Genomic DNA, 24,893 nt, shown 5'->3' with positions numbered 1-24,893 from the left:
TTAATATGTTTCTGTTTACAGCACATAGGTGGAAGAACCTAGTGTTTCTGTCACCATCTTTGATCCATTTCGCCCTCAACTTTTGGAACCAAATACTTTCTTCGATCCTGTGCATTTTCCATAGCTCCTTTCTGGATGATAGGAGTTGTTCCCAGTCAAAAGTAGAAAGCCCACTGCCTTGCGCCTTAGCTTCCAAATCATTTATTTTGCTCTCCAACCCTGTGATAACTTCTGAAATCCCCTATTTGTTTCTGATTAGCCACTCCTTGATACGTTTTTTAGTTCCTTGTAATAAACTGAAAATTCCTCTTCCCCCTCTATCTTTAACCCGATCTGTCATTACATTATGAACCATGTCTACAAAACCATCTTCCTCCAGCATATAATTAAAAAACCGAAAAGGTTTAGGGCCCTAGTTTTTCCCATCTTCTACCAATAGTACCGGATTGTGATCAGAGAGTGATTTAGGAAGCAATTTCTGGACAGTCTTCGGAAAGCAACTTAAGAAACTGCTACGCAATAAGAAACGATCTAGTCTTACCCAAGTAGTAATCTCTCTATTATTACCCCAAGTTAAAGTGCCGCCTACCAAAGAAAGATCTATTAAATTAGATTGTTGCAGGAAATTCCTTAGCAAACCCACTGAATGCCAATTTTGTGTGGCACCAATCTTCTCCTCTTGGTCGAGATAAGCATGAAAGTCTCCCCCGATGCAAATTGGCAGATTAACAGAATGAACATAACTCAACAGCTGCCTGAAAAACTCTTCCTTTTCTTCCTCTACTGAGGGACCATACACATTTATAATAACACACTCCACATTAGACACCTTGAACTTCCCTGATAACGCCTGAAATCTGCTTTGATTATACACCCTGCTAACCTCATATGCATTCTCATTCCACAAACACAACAACCCACCGGCTGTCCCCTCCGCTGGCTGGAAACTTTCTCCCTTCAACTGATTTCCTCCTAATTTCCTTCTAAGCCCCTTCTGGCATTTATTCAGTTTTGTCTCCTGTAAAAGCAATATGACCGGTTTGTTCTTATTTACAAGTCTCGACACCACTCTAATTTTTTCCTTTCTTCCTAGACCCCTAACATTCCACGAAATAATATTTCAATCCAACATATACACTTGAAAACCAAACCTACAAGAAGCAGAAACTGGCGAACTAAAGGGCTTCACTTCCCACCCTTGAACCTTTCTCCAGCTTTTTAATTTTTTCAATAAAAACCTCCTTCCCTTCCTTAAAAGAAATGCCTAAGCTCTGACAGACTTCCCATATAGCCAATGCTTCCTCAAGAACTTTAGAAAAGGAACGAGAGTAAACAGTTGATACTTCTGCATTAACCAGAGCTTCTGTGATTAAACCTCTTGTCTTCTTTCTGTACTTTCTACGATTCCTTGGAGCAATACAAGGATCTGCCACCACACTTTCTGGAGAAATGCTGCTAATAATAGGAACCATACAAGTGTTCTGAACTTGAGCAGAACCAATGTTTTCCTTGTCCTGACACCTTTCCCCTGGACTTGATGAAAATTGCCTATAATTATGAAATACAAACCTGTTCTGAATGGGCTTATGACTATTTTCTGAACATAACCAGACTCGTCTTGTTTTTGACCTTCTGTACACCCTAACAAAACGCCCAGAACCCCTCAATCCTTCGGATGTCTTTCTTATTGACAAGCCTTTAGATACCTGGTATCCCAATCTCCATCTCCTAAAACTCTTCACCTTTATTTTGCTGTTATCCTTCTTAAGCTTAATCCCTTTGTCACCCAAATTAAAAACCTCAATTTCCTGGATGCCTTCATTCTCCTCCTCTACCATGTTACGACTATTCTCCTCATGCTTCAAAAGGTGTTTGGACCTGATAATGACTTTTAAGCTCGACCCCATATAAATTCTCAACCTGCTCAACAGGGATTTTTTTAAGGCAGGAGAAAAAGACTCCCTAACCAACCTCTCATTTTGCAAAGGACGCCGCTGGGCCGGAGAAACATACCCATATTGCAGATTAGATTCTGCTTGTGATAAATTTTTAAAATCTGCAGACTTCTTCCCATTTCTAAATGGTCTTGGACTTTCCTGCTCATGCCCAAACATCTCTAACTTACCCTTTTTAGAATTAATCCCAAAGACTTTGACAACTTTATCTTGTCTTGAGGTGCCACCTTCCACGCTGAACACCCTTTTTCTCTCAACAGAAGAAACTCCTGATACTTTCTGTTGACTTTTAACCTCACCTAGTACTGTCCCCTCAGCACAATGGTCAGCCCCAAAAATATTATTGACTTCCACGTTAATTTTCAAATTTCCATCGATCAACGTGTCATCCCCATGAGAAGCACCTTGAGCCCATGCTTCTATACTATTCAGAGAGTCTGACATTGTTTGAATATTCAACTTCCCTTGCAGACCTTCTTGATCAACCCCTTTGCTCCCTTCCGATGAAGTCTCTTCCCCAGGATCAACTGGTCCTTCCACAAAGCCATCTTCTTCAACCCCATCATCAAACTCAAGAAAGAACTCTTCACAGCCTTCCACCTTAATCTTAATAATAAATGATCTTCCATACGTATTAATGATTTCCTGGGGCGAAATATCGAACGGGCTCTCCACTCTTAACAGCAAATGAGCCACCCTGCAGTCCACTCTTTGAGCTGTTTGATCCTGAATCTTCACTAAGTTGCTCCATCTCGCTGCCAAAGTAGAAAAGAATGAAACTGACCAACAATTTAAAGGAACACCTATCATGGATACTGCACAGAAAGGTAAAGGAACACCGTTCTCCTCCATAATAGGCTCCAGCCTTTCAAACCAGAAAGACAATGCCTCCCATTTGTCCTCCACAGTTGCGTCTTTCTCCTCCACTGACTTAAATACAATCAGACATGCATTTTTCGCAAAGCCCCACCTTACCACCTTGACATTAAATCCCTCGGTCCTTAAAGCTCTTTGCACAAAATCAACTTCGAAAATCTGCTTGCATATACCAGTTAGAGACGATCTAAGCCAAGACCTTTCTTCCATTGGAATATGAACTTCCAAAGGCTTCTTAACCTCCCTCTTATCTCCACGGCTACTCATTTGCTGACCCTCAACATTAATCATTCCCACTACCGAATCCTTGTAAGATCTACCATCATGGAACTTATTCAGCAACTCCCTCTTCCTCGCATCAACTTGGAATATTGATCTCTTCCCATTCGGCTCCTATGCGCTAACAACTCCAGACCCCGCTACAGTAAATTGCTCCCGGCTCCGCGAAAAACTTCTCTTCTAATATTTCGCAATCGACACCGATATTCTCCTCCCATCTACCACAACGTTATTCATCCTATCCTTTGCATTAAACATATCCTCCTTACTTGCAAAATGCACAAAAGCAAACGTATTGTCCTTGTACTTTGGTCTACTATTAATGAACGGAATGAACACCTTAATCACCTTGCCGAAATAACTAAAACGTTCCCATAAAACGCTTCTATGCACTCTCCTACTGAGATTATCTATGAAAGCTACCCTTGCTCCTTCTCCAGGCCGTGCTCTACCTCTGCCTGAAGAACCAAAACCAAGCTCGACGTTCACTCTCTCACTAACTTTCTCTCTCATGTTGATTTCCTACTGGACTATATTTATGAATATCATGAACAATTTCTTGCAGGTTTTGAAGTATCTTGAAGGTTTATGTTGGGTGTGCCGCTATTACTACCAAGGTGTTTGCTCTTGGCAATGGTTAGTTTGATGTGAACTGGAGATGAAAATGTTATAGTTGCTTTTTTCTGGATATTTTTCATTTTGATAAACTAAATGGATTAAGAATTAAGATTAAATGCTAATATGAGCATATATATATGCTAGTGGAGTCCTATTCCCTCTAATGCTTGCCCTTTTATATCTTTTTGATTTATGCTATCTGATACTTCTGCTTGGTAGCTTAAACCGGGCTTCTGTAGCATATACATCCATACATATGTTGCAAGATGTGATGACTTGAGATTTTCTTGATGTGACCTAGCAAGTAGTTTAATACATGCTATATGTCTTACGTGTTTTTCTCCCTTTTTATTTAGTTTAAAGTTTGGTCTTGAATTTGTTTTAGGTTTTATCCATATCATTATGCGCCATTTGCTTCAGATCTTAAGGATCTTACTGACTTGGAAATAACATTTTTCATGGGAGAACCATTTAAGCCATTTGACCAGCTCATGGGAACTCTGCCAGCTGCCAGGTTTTCTTCTTTTCAATTGTTGTTGTTGGGTTTTGTTTTTTTAAATATATGGTGTGTGTGTGTGTGTGTATAGCCTTCTAATGCTTCTGCATTTATCTTCAAATATATCTTCTCTGTGGTTATAGTCTATAGTTGCCTATGCTAATAGGAATTTATTTCTATGTTATAGTTCTAAAGCTTTGCCAGAAGAATACGGGAAACTGATGACGGAACCATCATCACCTATTTCTAGTTTCTACCCCTTTGGTAAAAAACGGGTCAACTCTTGGTGGTATGTTTAACTTGTGACATTCCTCCCCTTTTCCTAGATTTCTCATTTTTCTCCATGTGACAGATTTTGAGATTGATATGCATGGTAAACGCTTTGCATGGCAGGTACATTATTCCACCTAGTTAACTTATTACTATTTTGCTTTCTTATCTCAACAGAGATTATGGTAACTTACCTTCGTTCTTCTGGATCCAGGGTGTTGTCAAGTTGCCTTTCATCAATGAGTGGAAGTTGCTTGCTGCAACAAGAAAGCTTGAAGCTACTTTAACTGTCTGTGTTGATGTTTTAGGCTAACATGTTTTATTTTTGAGTGATCATGCATAATGTCCTGTAGCACAAACTATTGTTTTAAAATGCTTGGAGTTGATCCATTGTGCTAACAGTTAATATTTGCAGGTAGAAGAGCATTTTCGGAACAGTGTGATGCATGATCTGCTATATGTTCATCCTCATCATCCTTTGGCTTCACAAGTTATTTCATACTACTATCAGTTCTCCCCTCACAAAAAAAATGAATGGCCAATTAACGCAAATGCTAGGTTGGTTAATCTCACTGTTCTTCACTAATTGAGCATTCACAAGTCAAGCAATTTGACGAAAATCTTTTCATTTTATCATCCCTGTCCATTATTCCCTCACAGTGGTGGAATGAACGGATTTCTTTGGTTAACTGAAAGGAATGGTTGGAAAAGTGTAGTGTCTTCCCCTGTTAAGGAGTTGCCACACATAGAATATAACCATGTTATGTAAGTCTTCCGTAGTTCTATTGCCATCCCCCCCCTGGCTGAGAATCCTATATAATCCTAGTAATTCTTATGATGCATTTTTTCTTTGCAGAAACGTTACTTACCTTAATCCTTCATGTCATAAACACATTCCAGAACTTCCACAGGGTGTTGTGACACCCAAAAAGGTACATAATTTCTGACTTCTATTGATTTTAGTTTAATCATGATTAGGAACTCAAGGATGCACGCGATTCCCCTTAAATTATTTTTCATAGGTGGTGGTGTAATGGACCCCTTGTAATTATTTGTGTGGTAATAAAATTCAAGGTACTCTTTTCCTCCTTCCGCTACTTTTCGGATACTTAATAGTATTCTGAAAAGCATGAAGGGGATTTTTAATTAGACCTCCATTTCCTATAAAAAAAAGTGTTTTTGTTTTGAGGATCATTACGGAAGTACCGCTGGGTCTTTTAAGAGTTCACAATTAAATACATAATGGTGCTCTTGCAGATTCTAACCCCTCTAGACATTAAACCTTTTCCTGTATTATGGCATGAAGATAATGGAGGGCGGCGTCAGCAAGTCAGAGATCGGTGAGAATGCATTATTATAAAATGTTGCCATTAATTTCAGTCTGCTGTTATAAATGGCCTCATAGTTTATTCAAATACAAAATGGTAGATTATTGAGATGTTCATTACTGTACTTGCTTGACAGGTCATGGGTACCTGGAGCGATCATTGGCCCTCAACTAGGAGAGGCAGCTCATCGTCTTGTCAAGAACACACTTAATATCAAATCAAATGGCTCATCGTCTGGGTTGTTCGAGCAACCATCGTTTAACATCTCGAGCAACTACACAAGCATTAAACAAAGACCTGCTGGACCATCTGGTTATGAAAGGGGCTTTTTTGATGACTCAAGTCTTTCTTATAGTAGTCGACCACTTGCAGCTGGATCTCCAGGTTATGGAAGGGGATATGGTGATGGCCCAAATTATTATAGTCAACACAACCATCTACATGGCATAATGGCTAGCCCACGACATACCTCATCAAATGGTATGCAAGTCAACAGAGACAACTTCCGGGCGCAGGAAAGATCACATTATCAGGAACATTATAATGATTTGAGGACTGGAATGTCTGCTTTCTCATTTGAGGGAAGTGGCAGAGGTAGAACACAAGTAGAGATGTCTTCAAGGATGCCAAATTCTGGATACTCACGACATTTAGACCACTGGCCCGAGCAGAATACCAATGCTCCTCCTCCCGTTCCCCCTCCTACCAAGTGGATCAATATGCCGGAGAACGTAAACACTGGAACTTACAATTAAAATTTGGATCAATACAAGAAGCAGATGAAGAGATCGATCAGATTCAAAACTCGTCTGCGGGGAATGTTGGTTCCTGAAAACAAGACGGACTTGCCTGTTTTTTGACACGGGCATGTTATTGATAGTCTAAAGGAAACTTTATAAGTACTTCTAACGTGGATGGTCGCATGTTGCCAGTTGCCACTGCTGTCAGGTTAGAAAACTAGCCGCTAGAAACGTTTGAATGTTCCAATGTGCAACCATCTGTCGATTTCCAACAATTTCGTAAGTGAACTTCTTGTCGTGTGAGCTTCAGACAACCATATGGCTGAAGAATTCAGAAAGGTATCCTTAGTCGATGTATCATGCTTTACCCATTGTGTTTCTCGAAACACAGCCTAGTTATTCGGGTTGGTTCTTGTCTATTAGGGTAGGTGAAATAGATGGCAATTGGATTGAGAGAAGCTTAGACCTTTTGTCTAAAATGTACAAGTTTTACAACATAAGCATTATAGGGTTGTAGACTGTTGGTTTAGGTTGATGGTATTATTTCTTAATATACAGGAAACAACAAAGCTGCCTATTGTGAGCCGAGAAAATGAAATTGGCATGTTCAATTTTAAAATGTTCACTTTCTTGATGGTTAAGTCGATATTCTTGACATTCCTTTGCATTTTTTAACTTTTTTAGGATTTGTTTTTACTTTTTAGTTAATAAAAATAATAATGAAGAGAACATTTCTTTCTAATTTTTCTCGTGTGGTAACACGTAATAAAACACTAAAATAGCATACTTATAACGTGTTTAAGCCATGACTAATTTAACATGCAAATAATGAAATAAATACAGTACATTTAAAAATGACAATCCAGCTCAGTTGATGGAGTATAAAGTTTTTAATCTTGAGATCGTAAGATCGAGTCTCAAGGATGGTATTTTATAATTTGGAGGTCTCTCACGGAAGCTGATCTCAAACTGGTGTTGAGGGTCTACTATCTTACCTTCCTCTTATCCTATTATATATGGGAACAAGAATTAACTAATTTTTTATTATTATTTAAAGATGACAATATCTATAAGATGATATGAAAACTATCCCCGTTAGCTGCTAGGCTTTAAAGGATGGCTTCCATCAACTGATATGATATTTTATTTGAAATTTAAAGACTAAATTGATGTTCTATTTAAAATTTAAAAAGTAAATTAATATTTATTTAATGTTTAAAAATTAAATTAAAAATCAATTATTTTTATAAACGTGTCATCTAATAATATTTAATATTTTAATGATTAAATTATTATGAATCTATAATACAAATAATTAAAATATTATTTTTTTAATTCAATGACTAATGGAACAAAATTGAGCATTTCGAATGGTTACCCAAGGATTAATTTATTGAGAGTTATGTAAGCCTATTGAAACAAATGTTTTAATTAAATATATATTGGAGTCTGAATATATTTATATATAGTTTAATTTGGACCTCATCTCATCTGAAGCTCTAAGGTGAGAAGTGTAGTCAGAAGACGACATTAATCTAAGCTGCCAGTCTAAAGCTTTATTTTTCAACATAAATGAATAGTTTGTATGAGTTGAAAAGCCAGGAAACCAAAATGAAAGAAGATTATTACTGCAAAAAGTAACCACTCAAAAAAAGCACAAAAAAGAAGAACAAGCTCCCATAAATCAGCAGAGCTTTCTGTCCAGAAGTAAGAGTATTGCCTCCTAACCCATATTGTTGATTCTGTGCAAAACCTGCAATCTCCACGCTTTTATTCTCAAAGAAACTCTGAGCAGCGCCGCAAGTCGGGCATCTCCAATCATCCGGTAACTACTCAAACTCAAACCCTGGTGGGATTGGATACGACGGATCACCCACTGCTTCATCGTACTTAAACCCACACGATCTGCACTCATATATTCCTGTGTTCAACACTGCAAATTTCTCCTCCAGCCTGCGTTTATCCAACTTTTCTTCTTCACTCTTTGTGGGTTCTTCTTGCTCTGAACTCGAGACGTCTTCTTTGGATACATCAATGGAGTTGATGACGGTGAAATGCAGTCGCCCTTTTTGGGTTTGGATTTGACCGAAATCGCGGTTTGGAGGGAAGAAAGAGGTGATGGGAGTGCTGTGGTTCTGGATAAGGTTGGGTCGAATGGTTAAAAGAAAAGGCGAGCCTTGTCGTTGCAGAAGCCATTTCGATGGAGCTTTGGGGATTCAGATTGATTGTTAAGTGATATTTTGGGGAAGTGGGTGGAGGATAGAGATGCACATAGTCGGATTTAAATTCGATCTGGATCGGATAAAAATCGATCCGGTTTTTTACTAAGTCAAAAAATCAGTTTATAAAAAAATCGATTCGGATCATAACCGGTTTGGAAGGTCGGATGATATAATCGGTGTAATCGGTTTCGGTTTGAAAAAAATCGGTTTTTTTAAAAAACCGGATTTTAATCCTGTAAAAAATCCGATCATCCAATTTTTTAAACCTCAGACCGGATTTTTTTTCCGGATAAAAAATCAGTTTTTTATCTGATTTTTTTCAAATCGGCTTTTAATTCGATAAAAAATCCGATCGTCCAATTTTTTTCCAAACCGGTTATACTATCCGATTTTAAAATATCCGATCCGATTTAAAAAAATTAATTTTTCCCAAATTTAATTTCGAATATTTTTTTTTTACGTAAAATCGAATATTTAAATTTTTTGTGCACCTCACGAATCCATGGAATGGAAGGGTATATATGCTTCTTGTTTGAAAAGGAGTTGGATAAGGTAGTCACAGGTACAAATTATTTTTCCATTTGGGATGGGCTATCTGTTTGACTTCCGAAACTGGCCTGCTTTTGAGATGGGCTGATTTTCTAGTTCAGATTTTTAGGCTTAATGGAAAACCATAACAACTAAGATACTTCTGAGTTTGCAAACCATAATCAGAAATGGTTAAAACAAGTTTACACGAAATGATTGAAAGTAAAAAAACATCAGAAATGAAAAATAACTACTTATCTCACTAATTTCCCAAAATTAAATGGTTCGAACACTAAAAATATAAAGGGTACGAACGTTTAATGTCAAATGATTAAGAGTTATCTTTGAACATATATTGTCTTGTGTCTACCCAGATTAATAAAAAAAAAGATATTGCCTTGTGTCTATCCAAATTAATAAAAAAAAAAATCTAATATGCTTGCATTTGACAGAGACAACATTACACTCTTTTTTATCAAAAAAATGGAAAGCATGATAAATGATACCAAAAAAAACTCATTAGAAGCAAACCATGGAAAGACATCCCCAAACCTATTTCAACCTTCCTTCCACACGCCTATGATGCTCAGATCCGAGGATAAATGTTACACATGGATGATTAAAGGAAAACAGTGGGTCAAAATAACACAAATTCTCAATCACCAACACCAAAACATCATAACAAGTGATCTATGGAATCAAATTTCGAATTTTATGCAACAATGCAGTAAAATGGCAAACTATAATTGAATCCATTTTGCACTCCGTCTTTTGTTCTAAGCAAGTCATCCCAACCCATATATAAGAACTATATATACAAAAACGAGAATAACTAGAACAAACTATTGATTCAAAGACTAAATGATTATAAATTATTATTCCAATCATTGATCATTTCTATCAAATAAACAAAAACGAAATAAGAAAACCAGTTACCCTCGCTACACTATCAGCTATCCATCAATGACCAAGAAATCTTTCATGGAAATAACTCGTAAGTACCAGTATTCAGAAATCACCCTCCCATGGACCGAAGCTCCTCTAAGGCTGCCTTAATCTGTTCCTGCACCAACTCCAACCTCTTAGAATAAACTTCCAACTCCAATACTCGCTGCTTTCTCCACCTCTCATCAATTAACTCCCCATTTCCCACACCAACGGCCCCGAAATTGCCAAAATTCAATGGCATAGCATTCATGGCCAATCCACTAATCCCTCTTCCTCCACTTCCTCCTACTCCCCCCATTAAACTACCCAACAACTCCTTAAACATGGGTGTTAAACAACTCTTCACCGTCTCCTCTATTACCGTCGCCACTTTTCCTCTTTCTCCTCCCCCTCCACCACCACTACCACCGCCACCAACAACACCAGTGCCACCACCAAATCCCTCGACATTAATGTGATCATGATCACTCTTGTTATTAAACTTATTGTTAGAAATCAGAAACCCATCGTTTAAAACACCCCCCTCCTCCATTTTCCCTCCTTTATTTCTTGACCTTTTTTTGGTGGCTGGGGATTTTGGAGTGAAATTCTTTTTCTCTCCACTTTCATCAAGTAAATTGATGTTAGTAACACTATTATTAGTATTATTTTCATCATAATCTAAAACGTTATCTTCTACTTTGCCAACACTATTACTCCAGATCTTCCTAGAAATCTCAAAAGTAGCTTGATCATGAGGGCTTTTGAAGGAAAACTCTTTACCTGAATTAATCTTATTCATCGCGTTCCTATATTTCTTCTTCAATCTTCTAAGCTTCTCCACTAATTGATTCTTGTTGAAATCCAGCTGAAGCTTTGATTTGATTAGGTCGTAAAACAATGCAGTATCGTGATGATGATGGTGAGAAGAATTCGGGTTAGTCTTCGAAGTTGTATAATCCAGAAACCCTTGGAGAAGCTCGATCTCATCTTCATCAGTCCATAAACGTTGAAACAACCGTCGCGATTCATCGAAAGGTTGCGGCGGAGTAGGTTTTTTCTCGAAGACGACGGAATCAATCCGTTGTCGTTTGAAATCGGGAGTCGATTCGACGACTGGGACGGCAGCGACGGTTACGACGGTAGAGGTAGGCACGGCAAGTGGAACGGCGTGGATTGATGCAGAGGAAACGATGGCGGCAATCGGCTGAGGTAGTAAGGAGGAAGAATTAAAATCCTCTTCTTCCTCTAACAACTCTTCGTCCTCTTCTTCGTTGCCGTTGAGGACGCCGTCGTTTCCGGAGGAGGAGGGTTCCTCGTCGTCGTCCTGAGATTCCTCAAAAACGGCACCGTACTGCTCCGAAGCCATGAGAGAGATGAAGAAGAAGAGTGTAAAAACGAAAGAGGATCACGAGGAATTTGCTGATTAAAAAAGCGCGTTGGACTTGGTGAAAGGGAAGATGTTAGTTTGGTTAGAGTTCGGCCCGTGTGGGGTTCATTACCAGGCCAACGCTCTCTTCGAGCGCGTGTACGATGAAGATCAATTCAATTTCATTTTAATTCCATATATCGAATGATATCATATTTCTTTTCTTATTTTTGTTGAGAAATCATATTACATTTCTTAAAAGTTCTAAAAATATGCTCGTACTCAATAAATACGAAAATTTGATAAAATTATTAATATTTAATTACTAATAAATTAATTTGAATTATATAATACAAAAATTTGACTAGAGAATCCGGTCTAAAGCTCAACTCAAATTAAAAACTAAACTAAAACATAATACATGGTAAAGTTATTCTTCTCAAACGCTCGACATAATTCAAGGAAGTGGAGTTGTTTTCGTAAACAGCAGTTAATACAAGGTAAACATGAAGACTTGATCTGCACCTGGACCTTCAACTTTCTTCATCTCCATGCAAGCTTTCTGGTGCAGCCCACTACCTCTCAATGCATCAGCAGCAATGAAAGGATTAAATCCAGCAGCTACGGCTGCTTCTGCTTTCGCTCCATAAACCACCTTCTGCCTTCATAAGAGATTCATTCATAAATTACATCCGAATAATCTAATATTTAAGATATAATTATGTTAGTGGACCTTGGTTCTGGACAGATGGATGGCACCGAAGCACATTGGACGAGGCTCACAGGAAGCATATATTTCACAGTCCGAGAGGCCAACCTTATTGAGCTTCTTGCATGCCTTCCATATATCAAAATATGATAAAATTGGGTAACATACTTTGTTTACTTTTATTTACTGAGAGATCTGTGTCGGAAATGATATCACGTGCATGGTATATATCAAGTACATATAATTACAATAGATCAGACGGTGACAACAACTGGTATAAAAGAAAGAAATAATAGTATATAAACTGTCATCAAACCCTTTCTCAATCCTACGTGAGATAATCTTTAACAATCTATCCTCTCCTATTGCAGTAACCTCGGCATGGGCAGTAGGGTCGGTGTTGATCCGAACCATGTTATGACAACTGACTACAACTTCATCGTTTCGGACAATCACTACACCAAATGGGGACCCATCTTTGCATTCCACCCCTTTATATGCTTCTTCTATCGATTGTTCTATGAATTTTTGGTCTTTATCCTGTATTTCTGCTTCAACAATACATTTTTAAAAACTTTAAACAAAGGAATATACTGCGTATCTATATATGATATCTATATTAAGTCTGCATAGAATCTTAATAATTTAAACATTAATCTTGTATGCTTTTGTTATATAAATTTTTTATATTTAATAAAACATCTATATTTTGGTACGTATTGAAGCATGATATAGTTAGGTCTCAACATATCAAATTTATTTTTGGATTATAACTCTCCATAACCATTTCAAATATGTAAAAAAGAAGACAAGAAAAATTGATATTTTTTTATTATAAGGTAGTATTTGTTCAAAATATTCTCATTTATTTAACAATGAACGCTCAAACACCCCTACATGCTATGTGTTCGAACTCGAAATCTTTAATAATAACAAACACCCTTTAATTACTAAAGTCACTTGATTCGTACAAAATTAAACATATTTATGTGACAATCAATTCCAAATAACAAATATACATAAATCTTCTCCAAATGAGATTTTTCAATGCAAAAAAATTATTTTTATAATTTTTTTGTTTGAGTCAATAATCACTTTTCAAATGTGAATTTTTGATTGAAAATGAATTGTTTAAAAAATTTTATACATTTAATACGAAATTTTAAGCTGAAATCACTTCTATAATCATTCCTAAACTGCCCCTAAAATATGACGCACCCACTCCGAGATAACAATTTATGAAGTGGTTTCTTAAAACTAACCCATACTTTTCTAAAATCCCAGTCTAATATTAATAGATTATTTTTTTAATGTTTGATCTTGATTCTGCTCCTAATTTATAGAATCAAAACCGTCTCCATCATTGTCATAATGATGTAAAGCTACAAGTAAAAGACTGAATGAATGAAATCATGAACAGGACATTCCACTCTTAGTTTTTAAGCATTAACCACAGGTTTCAAATTTCAGAAAAAAAGAGAGAGACCATGTGAAAAAGTTTGAAAAATTACCTTGATGAGCAGAAAAAGCAGAATCTTTGGCTTCCAACACTAACAAAAACATCAGCATAAACATTAATCTTTCTTCCAACACTAACAAAAACATCAGCATAAACATTAATCTTTCTTCCAACACTAACCATTAACTTTTGGCTTCCAAGTTCTGAGAAAGGGGCAACAAGATATAAAGAATACAAATGAAAAAACCAGAAAGAAAAGGTATACAATTTTCTTCTTCCATGATGAAAGAGAGAAGAAAGATGTTAATTTGATTGAATTAAGGAGAAAAATAGTGAAAGACAGAAAGAATGGCAAATGGACGAAATAATCCATTTGGGAATATTTAATTCCCAAAATAATCCCCTTCTTATATTATTTCTTCATCTAGGGTGAAATCTACCGTACCGAATTAAAGACTCCAAGCTTAGTTGGTGTCTTCAGGCCAACCAGGAAGACTCCATGAGTGCACGGCGTTTTCAGGCCATGCAGAAGGCCCCAGGACTATACAACGTCTTTAGGTCAACGGTTCAGCATGCAGAAGGCCCTGGGACTACGCGACGTCTTCAGGCAAACTGTTCCAACATGGGGAAGAGGGAAGGCTGACTGCTGTTGTTGCACCCGACACAGGCATAATGGTGTCATAATTGGGTACTAATAATGGTTTTGCGCACCAATAATTCATCTAACCGTGGGGCGACAATTTTTTATAAATGGGGGGAGCAACAAGAGTGAGCTAAGAAAAAGAATAGAAGAAATTATCGTTGAAAGAGAATAGGAAAAATAAAAAAGAGAGAAAAAAAGTTCAAACAAAGGAAGAAAAGATTTGAATTTTTTAGTAAGTTTAATGTAAATTTTATTGTTTTGTTTTTTTTGTTTTTATTTTAAATATAAATTAATTAGATTATTTATTTTGATTTTATAGATTAAATTGTATTCGCGTGGTTTGGTAAGTTTAATTTAAATTGTTGTGTAATTTTTTATTTTTATTTTAAATAATAATTATTAGACTATTTATTTTGATTTTACATATTAAGTTGTATTTGAGTAGTTTGGTAAGTTTAATTTAAATTATTTTTTATTTTTTTATTGAGTAATATAAATTATTAGACTTACTATTTTTATTTTAGAGATTAAATCGTATTTAAGTAGTTTGGTAAGTTTATTTTTAAAATTTGTTGTTTAGGGTTTTTATTGTAAATATAAATTAATTAGACTATTTATTTTGATTTTACAAATTAAATTGTATTCGAGTGGTTTGGTAAGTTTAATTTACATTTTCTTGTAATTTTCAATATTTTTTTGTTTTTAATTTAAATTATAATTATTAAACTATTTATTTTGATTTTACATATTAAGTTGTATTTGAGTAGTTTCGTAAGTTTAGTTTAAATTATATTTTTAATTTTTTATTGAGTAATATACATTGTTGGACTATTTATTTTGATTTTACAGATTAAATCGTATTTGAGTGGTTTGGTAAGTTTAGTTTAAATTTTATTATTTTATTATTTGTTTTTTATTGTAAATATAAATTAATTAGACTATTTATTTCGATTTAACATATTTTTTTGTTTAAATTTTCTTTAATTATGATTAATATTATAAATTAAAATATTTAATTTTTTTTATAGATTTATTGAAGCATGACAGAACAAAATTTTCTTTTGAGACTATATGATCGACACATTTCTAGTCATTTGGGAGAAATCGCATTATGATCAAATAATATATTTTATTTGAGAATAATGAATTAATTCTAATTACATGGATTAATAATTGCAGGATGACGAACAATGAGTTATTCGTAGTCAAGTGAACATTTGTAATAAGAATATGAACTTATTGTCCAGAATTTGCAAATGGTGGGCTTTTACAAAGTAACATTTGTAAGAGAATATAAGTTGGTCCCCGGTTTGATCAGTGCATTAATTGAACGGAGGAGACCAAAAACTCATATATTTAATCTTCCATGTGGTGAATGTACGATCACTTTGAAGGGTGTGGCTTTACAACTCGGGGTCCCTACAAATGGAATGACAGCGGTGGGAAAAATGACCAAAACATGTTTGAAATGTATGGGGCTTACCTTGGGAATGTGCCAGAAAAAAATACTTACAAAAGGTTTACGTTTGAGGTTATCATGGTTGGCGAATGAATTTAAGCTCAGTCGTTATAGTACTGAGCAAGACATTATATATGCAACTCGAGTACATATATTATGGTTGATCGGGGAGTCTTGATGCCGAATAAATATGGTAATCTTGTTCATATACAATATCTTCCGTTTTTGGGTAACTTTTTTAATACTCGTCAGTATAGTTGGGAATCGACAATATTGATGTTCTTGTATCGCGAGATGCGCAAGGCGTCATTACTTGTAAATAATACTTGTACGATGGAAATCGATGGATGTCTGATGTTATTACAATCGTGAGCCTGACACAGACTTCCATGGTTAACATCGATTAGCCGAACTGCAGTTGATTTTCTTCTTGCCGAAATATAATATTTTGATTTAAAATATTTGATCTTAAATTAATTAACAATTTTTTTTATAGAAAAAATAATTAATGAATTTTATTTTGATCGGTATACAGATGAAGGCATAAAATAGAAGGAACGGGGTTGGTGCACAATAATGTGAAAGAGTTTAGATTTAAGATGGACATTAAATGCAAAGTTTAGGTATATAATTAATTTATTTAGTTTCTTATATTGTTTATTTATTTAGTTGAATTATAGTATTATTTAACTAATTAATAATTATATAATTTTCTTTTATAGTTTATATGGAGGCCATACAATAATGGATAAATTATATCATGTGTGCTGCAACATGTCTGGGAGGGTTGTCAATATTAGTATGTTGTTACACCATTGATCCATTTCGCTTTTGTTGAGTTCCAATTTTTCGATAAAGTGTTGAGGCAGTTCGACTTCCACCAACCTATTATGCGAATTTCAAAAGATTGTGATGCTATCCACATATTAGATGGGTGGGGTAGGCACGATGAGGATTGGGCTGTGAGGCATGCCAACTATATCAATCTTTGGAACAACAAGACTTCATACTTGCAAACTCTCACTCCTATTCAAGCGGGTGAATTTGACTTCTAGAATTCGGATTACCTGAATTATTATTAGGAACATAGAAAGTCGTTCTTGACAACGAATATAGAAAGACAACAATTTATATAATATAAGAAAAAATTTGGTAAAGCCAAAAAACCAAGACGGAGTGGGAGTTCATCTCACCATGGAACAGAACTAACGCTAATGGATAATATCCCATCAGAATATTTTGGTGGTACATGATCATTTCATCAAGTGTTTGATGATTCTGGTGTTACGGCCTACACTCCTTAGCTTATTCCTCATCAATCACCCATGTTCTTTCCCATGTTTGGAGATGATGTCAAATACGAGTATTTGTCATTAGGTGGGAGAGCAGAGTGGTGGTGGGCATGTATTTACAACACCATATCATATGCCCTCGGTGAATAAACAGGTTGGTTATGATGAACAAACTCTTGAACAACCACAAATGCCACAACGAAACCGACGTACGCCTCAACATTATTATTCAACAACACCCCAGCACCGACAGGAGTTGTAAATGCTTTATATGTTTGAATTAATAAATTTTAAGTTGAAACTAAGATTAATATTCATCACATTAAGTCAACTATTGATATTAATTACATTAAGTCAACTATTGATATTAATCATTTTCATTAAAATATAAAGTCAACAAATATCCACCATATTAATTCGAAAGTAGATAAAACAAAACATTCATTGAAATACAAATAGACAAGAAATTCAATTATTCGTTCAAATAGAAATAAAATTACTAGTGAGGCCTGTACCGTGGAAAGTTTGGACAATTTCTTTTTGAATGACCTTCACCTCTATATAATCCGCATCTCTTCTGTTGACATTTCTCTCTAATATGGATATCCATACTGGTATGAATACGAATAGACTCAGGTCGACCCATTGGACTTATACGAAGCAGTGGATTTGACAACCATTCATCATAATGTTATTTCAGCCAATATGATTTATTTGGGATCGGTCTGAACTCATGGATGTATATATTTAATATCCTTTGTAGGTGAAAACACTCATCAATATAAGTGTATGAATTTATTCCAGTATGCATACATGCAACGACTGCATGAGCACACAAATATCTCCATGCCTGAAAGCAGCCACAATCATACATCTTTGTCTTAAATTAACTGTATATGTTTCTCGCTCTGCTCCTTCGTTACGAAGTATGCATGCGATGACAAAAATATATGTCCAATTTGATCGAAGTCATGAAGAAATATTGAGGTTGCCAATTGCTCAATTGCTTCTATTGCTTCCACCATTATCGGAGTCCAGATTTTACCTTGATTTATCAGACACTCAATTTTTTTCTCTTTATCAGACCAAACTTTAGCCAACCTAAAGTATGTCTCTTTCACCACACTCACTATTGAGAGATGGTGTGTACCTTTTAGTACTTAATTAATGGCCTCAGCAAGGTTTGTTGTCATGTGTTCGTATCGCCGACCACCATCGTATGTTTGAGACCACTTTTCCCGCTTGATCTTCAACACCCACTTCCAAATGCGCTCATATGTGACCTTCAAATCCTCCAATCTCTTATCAAAATTTGGTTGGCGTAGTTCATATCCTGTTTCATAATATATATTGTGTTAACGTCAATTTATAAACAAACACATAAATGGGTACACATGTTGAAAATAAAACTTACCCATGCTGACTATCTCCCTACAAATGTTGTTGTTATGAAACTTCTCAATATAATTCTTACCAATATGGCGGATACAATATGCATGATATGTTTGTGGAGGTGTCCAAAAACTTCCAAGTCATTCAATTGCTGCAAAAGACCTGTTCCTCGATCGAATATCAAGAAAACTCCATCTTCTCAGACGACATATTTATATAGACTAGTCAGAAAGAAATCTCAAGCCTCTGTCGTCTATTTTTCAACAATGGAGAATGTAATCAGGAAGATATTTCGTTGAATATCTTGCGCAACTGCTATCAATAATATATATTTATATTGATCGTATAACCACGTACTATCTACTTGGACCATACATTTGCAAAATGGAAAATCTTATATGCATGACTTGAAGGCCCAAAAGAGTATATGAAATATTCTCTTCCCTTGAACAAGCTGACCTTGGGTATGCAGGCATGGTCTGAGACTTCACGATGGTTCCATGTATGAATTGTTTCATAGCTTGTAACAAATCAGGTAGCTCATTGTATGATATATCCCAATCGTCATATATCAACCTCCTTGCCTTCTTATTCACATGCCAAACAGGTTTGTATTTTACATTGTATCCGAACTAATCTCGAATAGATGCAGTTAACACCGAGCAAGGGATACTTGGATTTTGTTCAACCAACACCTTCACATATTGACATATTACATCGGAATTTAGTAGTCGGTGGTCTTATTCCATAGAGTTTTGCAAACATGTGTGTGGACCATTATACCATATGATGACCCAAACATCTTTCCTCTGCATTTTGGATACTCTGATCAACCACTTACACTCGAGCCCATATTTAACACACTTTGCGTACAGAGTTTTAAGGTTGGACTCTGCAACCTTGCAATCTACATGGCCTTTTATGCAATACTCTTTAGTCGCCAGTGTAGCTTCTTTTTTTTTCCTCTATATTGCTTCTCAACTGATAATTCACCAGAGTTTTCAAATGATTTATTCATGTAGCCTGAAGCTAAATATGGCATCTCCGGGAATTCAGGTGTCATCATCGCATCATAATATATCTCGTGCATGTGAGGGGTAGGTTGATACGGTGTCAAATATTCATCAATATTGATATCAGGTTCATCACCATCGAAAATATCGTTATCCTCAGCCAAAATGGGTTCCTTGGTTTCTTCATTCTCACTGGAATCATCAAGTATTTCTCCCCAGCAGTTTTCAGCGTCAACATCAATAGTCGAATGCAGATGATGTATGCTTCTTGCCCCATACTCTGCGGGTCCAGATGTTCCACCGAATTCATTTGCACTTTCCAATATCGCCATGAAGCTGTTTATAGACTTATATGTCGAGTTTACAATCTGACTTTCGAAAGTCATTTGAGATGAAATTCTAACCATGTTTCTTTATGATCCAAGCACATAAGATATATTACACACCTCAACAAATAACTCAATAATTGGAATATTTGTTTAGTCATGTAATCCAATCATAGTTGCAATAACATCATCTTCTTCAAGTGGTATTGCAACATACCTGACTGGATTGAGACATATCATAAACTTGTACCTCAAACCATCAACTGTAGCTCGGATTTTCCTTTCTATCATATCCTTCATTTCTACAAATGTGATGTCCCTTTTAAACATCATATTTATAGGTCTTTTATACTGAAAAATAACTCCGACCTCATTTTCCATAATATTTTTCCATAATATGTCCATTGTAATAGATAATCTTGAAAAATTTGTTACTCATTTTCTCTACACATAAAAATATAGATATTCAAAATAAATTAAAATAAATTATAATAATGACGATAAATTATATTTATGATTAAAATGAAAATAAATTAATTATTAAAATATTATTAATTTAATTATAATAAATATTATTAAAGTTTCAAAAAATGTAAATATATTAATAATATTTTTAAACATTTTTACTAGAAATACTAAATCAAATGTTGATCTAATTATTTTAATATTTTTACTACAAATACTAAATCATTCTTATTCAAATTATACTAATGATTCGTAAGGTAAAATGTCAAATTAAATTTATGATTCAAATTAAATTAAATTAAATATTACAATATTATTTAACCATGCAAAAAAATGTAAATTCATTAATAATGTTTTTATAAAAATAATGATTAAATGTTATGATTACATTATAATAATGATTAAATTTATTACTTCCAATTTTTTATAATTACATGATTACTTCAAATATATTAGTCCCTAATTCTCAACCAAAACATCTCATTTTATAATATCTTGAGATATTCATTATGCTTTTCCGTTCAACCACCAACCTATCCGGATTATTAATGGATAATTAATGGTGTCATTTTTTTCGTTATTATAATAAATATTATTTTTTGTCATTATAATTATATTTTTTAACATTTATACTACAAATACTAAATCAAATATGTTCATCTAATTATCTTAACATTTCTACTACAAATACTAAATCAATAATGTTAAAATTATAATAATGATATTTACATAACAATAAATCATAAATTGATATTTACTAAGTCAATATGTAACTAACAATAAATCGTAAAATACTTTAAATAAAATATTTTTACACTTACTTCAGAGTTTCTTCAGATAAGTTGATGTTATAAAAAAATATTTTCGAATTTCTTACTCATTTCTTTCTTACCTACAACAACATATTAAAATTAATATTTTAATATTAAATAATACGAGACAAAATAGAGATATTTTATTTAAATATTAATAAAATTTTATTCGAATAATACTTACAGATTAAATATTGGAAGAAAATTTCATTCAAAATTTTCTCTAATATTCTTTCTGGATGCTGACTCTTTCAATTCTTCTCAAGATTTTGCCTCTTATCCTTTTTTCTGACCATTGCTTTACTCCCCAATTCTCAACCAAAACACCCTATTTTATAACATTTTGGGGTATTTATTATACTTTCCCGTTCAACCACCAACATACTCGGGTTATTAATGGATAATTAATGATGCCATTATTACTTACCTATTTTCCAGTCGGAGGCAACCTACCACCCTAGACTGAAGACGCCATATAAGCTTGAAGTCTTCCTATTTTTCCTGAAGACGCCAGGTAAGCTTGGAGTCTTCCTATTTTTTCTGAAGACGTCGTGCACTCCTGGAGTCTTCCTGATTGACCTGAAGTCGCCAAGTAAGTTTGGAGTCTTCGACTCGACAGTGTAGATTTTCACCATAGATGGGGAAATAATCTAGGAAGTGGATTATTTTGGGAATTAAATATTCCCAAATGGATTATTTCAGCCATTGATCAAGTTTTTTTTTAGAAAATTACCCAATTTTTAAATTTAGATCAACTGATCAACAGATCGAATCAAATAATCGGATATTTTTTAACACCCCTAGTATTTACCGGTGAGTATCTGATTTCTTTCGGTAGTAATTATTGTTCATAAAAGACTTGAGCAAAAATTGCTTACAATTTGATATAGAGAATGATGTTATGGAGTAACAGGCAGAAATCATTAAATTTAACATTCAACAACAGAAATTATGTAAATCCAAAAATTATAATTGATTGCATCACAACCCACTCAACAATGTTCAAAAACTTGAATTTTGTGTAATCAAATATAATCGCATTTAAAATCAAACCACATAAATTTATTTTATAGTTTAGAAGCAAATCGCATTAGTATAATATAAATTAAATCATTGAGCTCAACAAACACAACCAATTTCTTCAAGCAGTTCGAAATATTCATCGGACTTGGACATATGTATTACTTTAGTATAAGCTATAAAAGAGCACTAAAAATTTTAAACGTACTTTAAAATATAAAATCAATACATAATCCAAATTTATTAAAATCGGCATTTAGTAAGATTAAAGTTTCGATAGAATATATATTTTTAAAATATATTTTATTTGTAAGTTTAAAAATATACTTTATTTTGTATCTTAACTTATAAAATATATTTTAATTTAAAACAAGAATAAAATATATATACTTAAGTTAAGATAGGAATAAAATATATATTTTAAATTAAAATAATAATAAAATATTTTTAAATTAAGTTAATAATGAAATATGTTTTATTTTTAAATTTAAACATATATTTTATTTTGTATCATAACTTATGGAATGTATTTTTAAGTTACAATAAGAATATAAATTTTTTTTTTTTAAATTAAAATAATAATAAATATTTTTAAATTAAGTTAATAATAACACATTTCACAACACATGTCATTAATGACACATGGCATCATTCAACTGAAAGATTAAATTTATTTTAATTTATTAAAGATATGACTAAATTAAAAAATATATAAAATAAGGACAAAAGGTGTGATTATATCAAAATATCTAACTGTCACATTAACTAGTAACGATTAGTGGCTTGATTGAGAATAACTAAATAGTTTAATGGTATGATTGAGAAAATTGAAAGATCGAATTCAGCACCGCACCGCACCGCAGCAAAATCAAAATCTATATCTTTTTAGTGTTATCTTTTCACACCCATAAATTTAAAATATAAAATAATAATTGTATAGGCATCTTATTCACAAATAAATTAATCAATTCAATATTCACATTAAATTTTATTCTATTTTTAAATTTATTTTACGGTTAATACTTGAAATTTATCATTACATTTCATGATATGCAAGGATCTGAATGCAAATTTATTAGGTAATCCAATTCGCTAAGCATCACATTTCATATAATGATTTTTTTCTATTTTAAATTGAATAAACTATTTATTTTAGTTTCCAAAAATAAAGGTAGATCAACACCTAAAAAACTCTGTTGAAAAGCATTGGCTCTATGATGCTTTACCTCTGTAGCTCTCACTTCTTCTTTGATGCTTCACTGGACTTGGTCTATTAGAAACAAGCAAAAACAGTGGGCTAGTCAGAGCTTTGCCAGTCATTTAAGCTCTTAAAAATCAACAGCGGTTCAAATAAGCTGGGTAAAAAAAGTTGGTTAAACATACCTTCTTCACTCCACGGATCTACTTAGCCCTGTTCTTCCTTTCCTTCATTTGTTTCCTGGATTTCTCTACCTTGGTATCGAGTCCGTTCTGGAAAAAGCAACACAAGTGAATAGTGTTTCAAAGATACGCCGGCATGAATGCTACTCATAACCACAAATAAGAAGGCAAAAGGTATGCAATGGGGAACATGCATTTAGAGATTAAGCATTGTGCAAATGAACTATGGAGAGAATCAAAACTACATATCGGAGATAAAGAATCAACCCATGGTAAAATTACCCTAATCAGTTTGTACTTCGGCTCGTACTTCTTCGCGTTCTCAACAGAATCGTAAATCAAACCGAACCCGGTAGATTTTCCACCTCCGAAATGGGTCCTAAACTTGAACACAAAGATTGAATTGGGGTCCTTCACCTCATACACAGGGGCGTGGCTGGGGCGGCGCGAACTGCGCGACTGCGCAAGCCCCCAAAAAATAGATCCCAAAAAAGTATATATATAGTGGTGTTTATCTAATAAACGCCACTATAGATGGATCTATTGCAACATTTTTTGAAAAAAAACGTCACTATTATTGTGCAGCCCTAAAAAATGCCAAAAATATATATATATAGTAGCGTTTTTCCAATAAACACCACTATAGATGGACCTATTGCGACATATTTTCAAAAAACATCACTATTGTTGCCCCAAAATCGAATATATCTAAAAAAAATAGAACCTCTTTATAAGAATTTGTACAGGACCCCCGAAAACCTAGCCACGGCCTGCTCATACATTCGGGAAAGCTTCTCCTTCAACTCTGCCTAAAGATCACAAAACAATAGAAATCCAGTCCATACGAGCAATCAAAATATTCAAGCAGATAAGACAAGACTGACATTGGAAAACAAAATATAGGTTTACCTTGGAAACATTGGGTCTCCCAGGATGTAAAACATCAATGATCTACAAAAAAGAAAAAAAATTTAACATTTTTACTGTAATAATATTTTGTAAGCTTTAATCAAAGTTTTAAGTTAAGCGTCTTATTAGTAGCAATACAATGAAAAACAACATTTTGCTATTACTTTTTCTGTAATTCCCTTGTTTAATCAGATCTAAAACTGATACTAAACGCTAAACGAAGGAACTAATAGGGAAAACGAGATTTAAGATCTACCACTGAAACAATTAACATTGATTCATGTTTGGCTACCGAGAAAAACGAAAAGGGTACTCACAAATTGTTTCCTGGAAAGTAGCCTGTTAGTCATGAACTTCCTCGTCCTATAATAGTCACCGCTTTGTCCGCCATTGCAAAGAAAAATTC

The 24,893-nt window shown here is 34.2% G+C and overlaps 2 protein-coding genes and 1 pseudogene across 2 annotated transcripts in view; 1 reads left to right on the top strand and 2 right to left on the bottom strand.

Annotated features, from left to right (window-relative positions):
* LOC120128951 (5'-3' exoribonuclease 4-like) overlaps positions 1-7,082 on the top strand; it is a 15,348-nt gene extending 8,266 nt beyond the window's left edge. The window contains exons 13-23 of the mRNA XM_039146553.1: positions 3,676-3,746; positions 4,114-4,242; positions 4,412-4,488; positions 4,577-4,617; positions 4,709-4,783; positions 4,910-5,052; positions 5,155-5,259; positions 5,351-5,426; positions 5,752-5,834; positions 5,959-6,462; positions 6,496-7,082. Of these exons, the coding sequence (XP_039002484.1) occupies positions 3,676-3,746; positions 4,114-4,242; positions 4,412-4,488; positions 4,577-4,617; positions 4,709-4,783; positions 4,910-5,052; positions 5,155-5,259; positions 5,351-5,426; positions 5,752-5,834; positions 5,959-6,462; positions 6,496-6,577 (1,386 nt within the window). The 3' untranslated portion in view covers positions 6,578-7,082. The remainder of the gene's footprint in view (positions 1-3,675; positions 3,747-4,113; positions 4,243-4,411; positions 4,489-4,576; positions 4,618-4,708; positions 4,784-4,909; positions 5,053-5,154; positions 5,260-5,350; positions 5,427-5,751; positions 5,835-5,958; positions 6,463-6,495) is intronic.
* Positions 2,866-24,893, bottom strand: LOC120128953 (annotated as a pseudogene).
* LOC120128952 (probable transcription factor At3g04930) lies at positions 10,138-11,683 on the bottom strand. The gene has a single exon (XM_039146554.1). The coding sequence runs from the start codon at positions 11,606-11,608 to the stop codon at positions 10,328-10,330; it is 1,281 nt and encodes a 426-aa protein (XP_039002485.1). The 5' UTR covers positions 11,609-11,683; the 3' UTR covers positions 10,138-10,327.

This window comes from Hibiscus syriacus, unplaced genomic scaffold, assembly GCF_006381635.1.
Source record: "Hibiscus syriacus cultivar Baekdansim isolate YM2019G1 unplaced genomic scaffold, ASM638163v2 tig00110482_pilon, whole genome shotgun sequence".
Lineage (NCBI taxonomy): Eukaryota > Viridiplantae > Streptophyta > Magnoliopsida > Malvales > Malvaceae > Hibiscus > Hibiscus syriacus.
The sequence above is the reverse complement of the archived record's forward strand: the minus strand, read 5'-3'. Positions and strand labels throughout refer to the sequence as shown.